The sequence below is a fragment of the Mastomys coucha genome, chromosome X (genome assembly GCF_008632895.1).
Source record: "Mastomys coucha isolate ucsf_1 chromosome X, UCSF_Mcou_1, whole genome shotgun sequence".
Taxonomy (NCBI): domain Eukaryota; kingdom Metazoa; phylum Chordata; class Mammalia; order Rodentia; family Muridae; genus Mastomys; species Mastomys coucha.
This window is the reverse complement of record NC_045030.1, coordinates 105732744-105743074: the sequence shown is the minus strand read 5'-3', so window position 1 is coordinate 105743074 and position 10331 is coordinate 105732744. Positions and strand designations below refer to the sequence as shown.

General features: G+C 36.7%; 1 protein-coding gene across 10 annotated transcripts in view; it reads left to right on the top strand.

Annotated features, from left to right (window-relative positions):
- The window catches only part of Atrx (ATRX chromatin remodeler), a 139114-nt gene extending 128819 nt beyond the window's left edge, over positions 1 to 10295 (top strand). For all 10 annotated transcript variants that reach the window (XM_031366413.1, XM_031366378.1, XM_031366406.1 and 7 more), the window contains 5 exons: positions 4201 to 4350; positions 5291 to 5416; positions 6114 to 6209; positions 6857 to 6985; positions 8109 to 10295. In XM_031366413.1, coding sequence (XP_031222273.1) covers positions 4201 to 4350; positions 5291 to 5416; positions 6114 to 6209; positions 6857 to 6985; positions 8109 to 8390 — 783 coding nt within the window. In that variant the 3' untranslated portion in view covers positions 8391 to 10295. The remainder of the gene's footprint in view (positions 1 to 4200; positions 4351 to 5290; positions 5417 to 6113; positions 6210 to 6856; positions 6986 to 8108) is intronic.
- The last annotated feature ends 36 nt before the right edge of the window (positions 10296 to 10331 follow it).

Genomic DNA, 10331 nt, shown 5'->3' with positions numbered 1-10331 from the left:
TTTCCTTTATAATTTTTTAAAAATTTATTCTTCTGTTATATATTATATCCCAACTGCAGTTTCCCCTCCTCTCCCTTCCCTAGCCTCTCTCCCTCCTCTCCTTCCCTCAGATCCACCTCAGAAAAGAGCAGGCCTCCTAGGGACATCAGCCAAATACTGGAGATCCAAACTTGGTTGGGCTCATATGCTTGCAAAGCCAGCACTTAACCCACTGAGCCAACCCTCTAGGTCCTAAAATGATGATTACGGCACACATATTGATTCAGACACAAACACAAAACTCTGCTGTTCATTCAGTAAGCTCTCTATAGTTACTTACTCCATGGCAGTATGATAATTACGGCACACATATTATCAGCACAATCAATATGTGAGGAAATTATTAAAGTATATCCACTAATTCATTCCATTGCAGGTGTCATAATAATCAACACAGGAAAGCAATTTTAATGTCTTAAAAGTGTAATGTCAATATTTTTGAAGATAAAGGTTTGCAAAAGGGTTGTAACTCACATGTTGAGAACCACTAATATAATTGAAGTCCTGTGCATCTATCAGAAACAATGGTTTGTATTTGTTGTAAAGTGATGTCCATGCAAAGATAGCAAGGGAGAAATGTACATTTCAACTAAATATAATGTGGTCCCATCCCATTTTTATGAAAAGCTACATCTGTGCATGTGAAATATATAACATGTTATTGATAGTTGGATATTAGTATTACTTTCATTAATTTATTTGAAAAGAGAAATTATATTCATTAGAAAAAATATAGAGTTTCTGGTTTGTTTGTTTTTTTTGTTTTTTGTTTTTTTGTTTTTTTCCAGACAGGGTTTCTCTGTGTAGCCCTGGCTATCCTGGAACTTACTCTGTATACCAGGCTGGCCTCGAACTCAGAGATCCACCTGCCTCTGCCTCCCAAGTGGTGGGATGAAAGTCGTGTGCCACCACTGCCTGGCTCTGGTTTGTTTTTGAGTTTTGGCTTGATGGACTATGTTAATAAGGCTCCAGATTGTATTAATGGTAGAAATCAAAGTTACTGCAAGCTTTTTCCTTGACTTACTGGTATTTCAGTTGGCTATGAATCAAAGGGGACAGTATTGCTTGGACAGAGGCTGAATTGTCACCATTACCTGACCTTAATTAGGTGATCATGTTTCATTTTGATAGACTAAATCTTGAATCTGGAATGAAAATGATGAAATAGTGCATGTCAGCTTTAGTATGAGCATGAACTAGTCTTTCACAAGTTAGCGATTTTTACTTTGGCTTTTATATTTTCTTTTATTAAATTAACATAGAGATTATAGAGATGGCACTGGCTGTTCTAAGGGACCTGGGTTTGATTCTAAGCACCTACTTACATAGCGGCTCACAACCATCTATAATCCCAGTTCCATGTAATCCATGCCCTAGCCTTTGTGGGCACTAGGTACACCCATGGTACATGCACACAGGTAAAACATCCAAATGCATAAAGTAAAAAAAAAAAAAAATCTTTAAAAAATTAACATACAGTTGTTAAGGAAAAGAAAGCTCAAAAAAGTTAAAAATGTTAAAAGTAGAGAAAAATGAAAGATCTTATGATGATTTTCCCTTGCCCAGAATCCTTCAAGGGATTATGGTTTTTATCTTAAAAAGTAGAACTAGGAAACGGAGGAGGCAAGCCTCATGAAACCAAGTATTTTCTGCAGTGTGATATAATAATAATTACTGGATAAGGGTTGGGATATTCAGTTGCTTGTCCCAGCTCGTCCCTTGTGTAATTGGAAAAGTCACTTGCCTGGTCCTCAATTTCTCCTAATTCCAAGTCAGCAAGTTTGGATTTGAAATTATAGGATGCTAAGGACTAACCTGATCAAACTCGCTGATGTCTTGGCCTTTTTACTATGTATGTAACACACATTTCTGGAAAAACTTCTCTACAGTAAACAATTAATGTTTGAATTGGGTTGTGATTGAGAAATGGACATACTCAATTAACATGGAATTTATTTTTAAAACCTTAGGTGTTTCTGTTTATTCTGCTATCCTTGTAACATCTTGTTATACCTGTGAACAAGTAGTAGTCATCCATATTTCACTTCTGTTCATAGCCAGAGGTCTCAGTGGTTATCAGAGTTAACTCCAGATCCAGTGGTGTAGAGTTTTTTTGGTCCCTGGCGTAGCTAGCTTTGTCAGAGAAATGAACTGATAGTAATTTTGGTTACCATTATCACTTAACTGCCAGGCAGAAGTAAAATATCTTTATCTCTTCAGTTGTACTTGGGGTAGTCAATGGGAGTCATGTTATCTTTTCATAGATGAGTTTATAAAGACAGGCATATCTCTTTGCCTGCTAGCCCCAATAACAGCTATAGAGATTGAGTAAGTGATGATAAGCTTCTTTAGTGGGATACATACAGACCAGCAACTAAGAATTGGATGGAAGATTACTATACCAGATAGTACCTTTCATAGCACTTCTCTGTTCTACCAGGAAAATTTCTTGAAATCTTCTCTTTGTATGGTCTTTTAAAAGCTTGCTCATTTCAGCAAAGGAAGTATAGCATATACTGCATGTCAAGGGGAATTAATGTGGTCCTAGTTACAGCCGTATCTTTAAAAAGTCAGTTCTATTTCTGTTTTGAAAGGAAGTAACTATTCCAAGTGTTTGCTATAGTAGCAAAGGTTGTTTCTATGAGTTAGAGACCACATTATATGGAATTAGTGTCTGCATTTGCTCTTGTACAGGAAAAGACTTAGGGCTTTATGATACAAATCTCTCATTTTGAGTTATCTAACAGACTTCCTACCTTTTGTGGATCGTGTTTTTAGGTATGTGGAAGCAATACTTTGCAAATGTGGGATTTGTTTATGCTTAAACTTATGTGTAAGTTAAAGATTGCAGATGCAATGTAAGCGTGCTTTTACATTGCTGTATACCTAGCCAACATTCATTTGAGCAATAATTTGTTCTTGCATTTATATTCATAGTTTTAAAAAAGGTCTATCCTAGGGGAACTTGTTAACAATTTTGGAAAGCAATTGTATGAAGTGAATTAATTTTTTATATATATCTAGGTACTTATGTATGGTTTTTATCAGCTTGTGGCTGTTTTCATGTTTGTTTGCTTATTACAATAGAGTTTCTTCCCTTTCCTGCTGCCATGAGATTACAGCTCTTCCCCACATTTGGGTTTGGTACATTGTTGAGGCAGGGTCACACACGGAATTGCCCAGCTAGGCCTTTGAACTTGTGATCCTTCTGCCTGAACCTAAGTAGTGGCTGGGATTCCAGGTTTGTGCCACATTGCCCTGCTGCATTTCTTTTTGTTAGAAAAAGTATCATATTCATGATATCGATGTTAACTTCCCACCATTGTCTCTTTTCTACCATGCCATCATAGTCATAATTACAGAGCAGAATTTTAGTATTTAAACATTCAATTTTTAATGTTCAAAGATAGTCTTAGGGCTGGAGGGGTTGCTCAGCAGTTAAAAGCACAGACTACCCTGTAATGGAGTTTGATTCCACAGTTCACGGCTCACAAACTGCCTGTAACTCCAGCTCCAGGGGAATTCAATGCCTGAGGGCATTGCAGTTAGTGCACACACATACTGAAAAATAACTAATAAGAAAACAGACTTAGGTTTGGCAAAAATCACTTGGTGGGTAAAGATGCTCGTTGCCAAGCCCAGTGACCTGAGTTTTGAGCCCCAGGCAGGACCCATAAGTTAGAAGGAGAGACTAGTTTCTGCAAGTTATCATCTGACCTATGCTATGGTGCATGTTGTGGCTTACATGTACACATACACAAACAACAACAACAATAATAAATAATAAACAACTCAGGGTACCATTTTTAAAAAGTCTTTTAATTAATTGAAATATGTATCAGTTTAAATTTAAATGTGTAGGTAGCCAGATGGTGATAATATACCTGTAATCCTAGCACTTTGTAGAAGAAGACAGGAAGATCAAGCGTTCAAGATCACTCTTTGTTACATAGCAATTAGAGACCAGCCCTCTCTTTTTTAAAAACAAAACAAAACTTTAAATATGCTAAGTTAACATGAAATTTTGATGTGAGGTCTGTTTTCTAGGTAACTTAACACTGAAAATGTGAAAAGCAGTCAGTTTCTACTTTTAACTGTGTAGAACTATGAAGATATGTTCCAGAAGGGAAAAATAATTATGATTTCACGTCCAAAAAACAGGACACCATACTTGCAGAACTTCTTCAGATACATAAGGAGCACATTGTAGGATATCATGAACATGATTCTCTTTTGGACCACAAAGAAGAAGAAGAGCTGACTGAAGAAGAAAGAAAAGCAGCTTGGGCTGAATATGAAGCCGAAAAGAAGGTATTTTGTTCAAAATGCCTTTTCCCTGGAGATAGATGTTAGGGGAAAGGGAGAAACTTAAGAGGGCTGGCTATGGTTTAAGGCCATCATCTACATGTATGAGGATGCCACAATGAACTTTGTTGCTGTATATCATAAAGATAGGCTGGTAACTAAAAATACTTTTGGAACTAGTAGTCCCAGCTACTTGAAAGGCTGAGACAGGAAGATTATTTGTGTTCAACATTTGGAGACTGATCTGGTTAACAGACTAGAAACAAACAAAATAGTTTTTGGTTTCTGTTTTTATGTTAGCCATTAGACAGCAATGAAGGATGAGAGGTGCCATATTTGAAGGAAGACACATTAAAATAATTGGTCCTCAGGTATAGGCTCCCTAGTTAGGAATCTTAATTTAAGGGGTTTGGCTGTACTCAATAGAAGAAGGGAGAAGATTGTAGGTTATGCTTAAAAGAAAAATACTCCTTTTTTGCTCAGCCCTTCTGAATTAAAAGCTGTATATTTAATGCTAAGCTCCACCAGCAACTTTATTTAAAATAATTCATATCTGTTTTAAATAATACCCCATTTGAGCAAAAATTTGCCTCAGTATAAGAAACCTTCTCCGACTATCTGAATCCATTTCAAACCCCTAACTCACTGTACCAAACTTCTTTAATGTTAATATGATGTTAGAAGTCTCATCAGAATTCACTGAGTTCCTTCAGTGTGTGGGAATTACTAGGAAAAAAAAAAGAATACACCTTTAGGGGTTAAACCTTTCCATGTAATAAGATCTTGGTTTCGGGTAAAAAGGGTATTTTGTTTGCGTGTGGAAGAGTGTAAATAATTTCCTAGATCTGAGAAAGTAGATTCTTTACCAAACCAGTAGATGATGTAAAACTCAAGTTTTTAATCACAATGTGAAAGTACATATTTTTTGTTTTTGTTTTTGTTTTAGGGACTGACCATGCGTTTCAACATACCGACTGGGACCAATTTACCCCCTGTCACTTTCACCTCTCAAACTCCTTATATTCCTTTCAATTTGGGAGCCCTGTCCGCAATGAGTAACCAGCAGCTGGAGGTGAGTTATAAGGAACAAAGGTGGTTGGACGTGAATTAAAGGCAGTTCCCTATGTAGGAATATAGCACATTCCCTAAAAGATTACCCTGAATAGATCAAGACATTTTTCTTTTATTTATTGACCTTTTGGACCAACCTAAGTTAGTAAGGTGGAGGTTTTGCAGAGCACAAAGGAATCAATCTTTGAATTAATGTAGTTTGAATTATTTTAATTAAGCAATAATAGGGCAGCTGAATGGCTAGGGAAATAGCATGTTGATCACTTATCAAATACCTGGAAAAAGAAAAGCACTTGCTTAATGTTTGCCAAGTGGGTTAAATACATCCATGAGTTGACTTGCAGTGTGGAGGTGCCATTTAGGTGTATGCTACTGTCCTCCATGATGAATTGTGTGATTTAAAACTAGAAGAAAGTATAAATTAAGTAGGAATTATTGGAATATGTTATCAGTGGGTTAATGATTGAATTGAATCTGGGGTTTCATTTTTAAAATATGCTCATGGATTTATTTAAATTAATTGGTTCACTAAATCCCAAATTTGTATCTTCCTAAAACATCTCTTGCACATTGAGTTTTACTTATAGATTGCTTAGATTGTAAATCAAGTGCTATAAAGTGGCAAGAGGATGGACCTGTACACTTGAAGGCTATACTGTTCTTCTGCCCCATGTGCCTTATTTCTTATATCCTTCTAGGACCTTATTAATCAAGGAAGAGAAAAGGTTGTAGAAGCAACAAACAGTGTGACAGCAGTGAGGATTCAGCCTCTTGAAGACATCATTTCAACTGTAGTAAGCAAACGACAGTTGTCTTATCTCAGCCTCTGATCCATGCACATCTCACAGCCTTTGCTTTAACTTTTGGTCATTTTTCTACTTTCTGTGGGAAAAATTATATAATCCTTATAATTTGATTCAAAATAGTTAATTACCAGTAAGCTGGGTGACAGTCTGAAGCTGTAATTTATCCATTTTGCATAGAGACAACATAAAAGGGAATGGGTAAATTACAAAAGCATAGAAACATATGCATTGCTTGTTTGTATAAACACGGTTTTTTTTTTTTTTTCGAGACAAGGTTACTCTGTGTAGCCCTGGGTGTCCTGGAACTTACTCTGTAGACCAGGCTGGCCTCAAACTCAGAAATCTGCCTGCGTCTGCCTCCCAAGTGCTGGAATTAAAGGCGTGCGCCACCACTGCCTGGTAACACATTTTTAATTTTACTGGTTCCACTAGTTAAATCCAAATAGTTCTTTCCTCCAGAGGAAGCCGACCTATACACATCAATGGACAGCTTAGTACTCTGTTCTAACATTGGCTTCTTTAGAAATGAATAAAGAAGGGAATGGGGTTAAAAGATCCTGAACATATTAAGCATCTTAATGATTTCCCCTCAGTTGTACAGGTATAAGGAGTAAATAAAAATATCTTTCTTTTAGTGGAAAGAAAACATGAATCTCTCCGAGGCCCAAGTACAAGCACTAGCATTAAGTAGACAAGCCAGCCAGGAGCTTGATGTGAAACGAAGAGAAGCAATCTACAATGATGTATTGACAAAGCAACAGATGGTGAGAACTCTGTCTCTAGACTCTAGATTTTCTTCTGTTTGTATGAGTGAAATAACCATACAGGATGAATAGTCATAGATAATTCTCAAGTTTTGCAAAAAACCAAAACAAACAAAAAAAAAACTAGTAGTGTTAACAGAGATTTGGCTGAAAGAGTGATGCCAAATCTGTTCTCCCTGGTGGTTTTTTTTTTTGTTTGTTTTTTGTTTTTGTTTTGTTTTTTATTTTATTTTTTTCCAAGACAGGGTTTCTCTGTGTAGCCCTGGCTGTCCTGGAACTCACTCTGTAGACCAGGCTGACCTTGAACTCAGAAATCTGCCTGCCTCTGCCTCCCAAGTGCTGGAATTAAAGGCGTGCGCCACCACTGCCCAGGCTTCCTGATGTTTTTATAGGATGTGTTTTTTTATAATTTTATTTTTTATCTCTTCTGGACATTTAGAACTGTCTCAAGACTTTTGCTTCTTCTGTCACATTCTAATTAATATCATCTATAAAAGTAGACATTTTAGTGTGTTTTTCTGGAGACCATGGTGTCCTGAATGACGTATCAGCACTTATTAAATTGCCTGCATCTTCTGAACACTGACATATTTCATGATCCTTGGTCATCTTTCCCAGCACAGTGGATTTATGTGGCATGATTTTACTAGGAAGCACTGTAGAATCATGTGCTTTTAAATTGTCTCAGGGAATTTGGGACCTTTAGGTAGGAATTAGTCCTATTAAAATGCTTTTCCCCTTGGTGTTCATCACTAAGATATTTGTCATCATGTGGAATATTCAAGAGAATGGCAAAGAAAGGAGAGTTGACAAAAAGTGCTGTAACTAATACTTGAGACTAATCACAGTGCAGGACAGGTTACTATGGCAACTAACCTATATGCTGCCTGTAATACAATAGTCAAGTCATTAAGAGAATTTAGTACTAAATGGTGTTACTAACTGGTTTCTACAGTAATGGTCCTGTGAATGCCATCAAATTAGTGATGGTGATAACAATAATGTGTTTTCCTTTTGGTATGGTACTCCCTTAGCAAATTGATTTTAACTCAAAACTTGATACTTGCCTCTCTGAGGCGGGACAGAACGCCTGTATATATACAGCTCCCTTTTCTTTCTCCAGTTGATCAGCTGTGTTCAGCGAATACTTATGAACAGACGGCTCCAGCAGCAGTACAGTCAGCAGCAACAGCAACAGTTGACTTATCAGCAAGCAACACTGAGTCACCTCATGATGCCAAAGCCTCCAAATTTAATCATGACTCCTTCTAACTACCAGCAGATTGATATGAGAGGAATGTATCAGTCAGTGGCTGGTGGTATGCAGCCACCACCCTTACAGCGAGCACCGCCGCCCCCAATGAGAAGCAAAAATCCAGGACCTTCCCCAGGGAAATCAATGTGATTTTGCAATAGAAGTTTAAAGGATTATTAAAATCATAGAAAGATCTTTTATTTTTTTAGGAATCAATGACTTAACAGAACTCAACTGTATAAATAGTTTGGACCCCTTAAATGCCAATCTTCCATATTAGTTTAAATTTTTTTTAAATAGGGCATACCATTTCTCTCTGACATTTGTCAGGGATGTTGCCTACAATCTTCTTACACACATTGAGTACAGAAGATATTTCAAATTGTTTTCAGTGAAAACAAATTCTTCCATAACAGTAACAGTTCCACAGATTTCCTCTCTAAATTTTTATGCCTGCTTTTAGCAACCGTGAAATTGTCATAAAATTAATGAATTTAGAAATTAATGAAGATTTATATATTCGCTCTTTACATATAAAAACACAGCTGAGTTCTTAGAGTTGATTCCTCAAGTTATAAAATACTTTTGTACTAATTCCATTTCTTGATTAGAGTGATTGAAATGGTCTTAATATTCTTTTGATCGAAGTTTGAAACTGGGCTCCTACTAAATATTGTGTCTGATTAAAAGTTAGATCTAAGGCTTATCTTAGACACAGAAGCGTGTGCAATATTCTTAAATACTACTACTCTAAAGTTGGGGGAGCCTTGGAGTTATCTTAGCCTTAAGTACAGTCTAAGACGAGAAAATTCCTTTTCTTATTTAGTCTTTCTGCCATTTTTTATTTTCAGTTGTATGTGCTGAACTAGAACTACTGGTAAGATTTCAGGGTTGTGGATTATCCTCTGCATATGAGTTTCCTGTCTCCTGGCACTAATGGCCATCCACTCCATCAGCCATGGTGCCGGTGCTGGTGCTTCATCCTGTTGCTGGCAGTGGGATGCAAACTAAGAAAATCAAGTTAGAGCTCTTGAAATTGTGGTTATAGGCTCACACCCTGTTTTATAAACAACATCAAAATGGCAGAACCTTTGCTGACTTTAAGTTCACATGAGGAATGTGCTTTAATAGTCTCCAGTACTGTCAGTATTGTGAAATAATTCCTCTTAAAGATAAGGATCACTGGCTTCTATGCTCTTCTTTTCCCTTGTCACCCTTTTCCCTCTTCCAAGTTCCTTTACAGTTTAGTAAATTGTTTTCAAGTTTGATCCCCCCACCCCGTTTTGATCTCTGAATTGGTTTCTTTCTTTTGATTGTTGTTCCTCCTCCCCCTCCTCTCCTCTCCCTCCTCCTTGCCCTCTTGAGAGTCTTTTTTTTAAACTAGAAAAATCATTGTATTTGTTTTTCTAGATCCAGCTTTGTACAAAACAACCTATAATTTCACTCATGTTCAATCTGTTTTAAGTTTCTTCAATAAGAAGATTGTGTTTGACTATGGGAGTCAACTCATTATGGCAATATCATTTTTGAAATAATGATGTAAAACAAGTAGTAGAGACAGCTAAAGAAAAGCTGGGTGGAGTGTTTGTTCTAGGCATCATTGGACTTGATTGAGATTGAATTGAACATGAGCTTAAAACTTGTTATTTGTTGTTTGGATAGTAAAAGATTTCCATTTTATCTTGTAAGAACTAGTGGTTCCACACACACTGGGTTTTTGATCAAGAATAAGTGAGGTGTGGTGTGGTGGTTCTACCTTCCCATGATAAAACACACTAAGGAACTCCGTGTGTTTGGAGATTGTGCCAGCCATATAATCAAGTTTATTTAATGGGGATGGGGTGGGGCAGAGGTACGTTTACTTTGAAAGAAGTGAAGGAAGCAAGACTTGTGAGATAAATATTTGAAAGCAGTATGCTCTGGCCAACTGTTATCAGAATAGTTTCAAACTGATTTACTAGACATGGGAATTTTTATATGGTCTAATTATTTACTCAAAGACATAGATGTGAAAATTTTAGGTAACATTATAGTCCATTTTCATAATGGATGAAGCTATAACTTGAAAAATAGTAATTAGAAGGACTAATT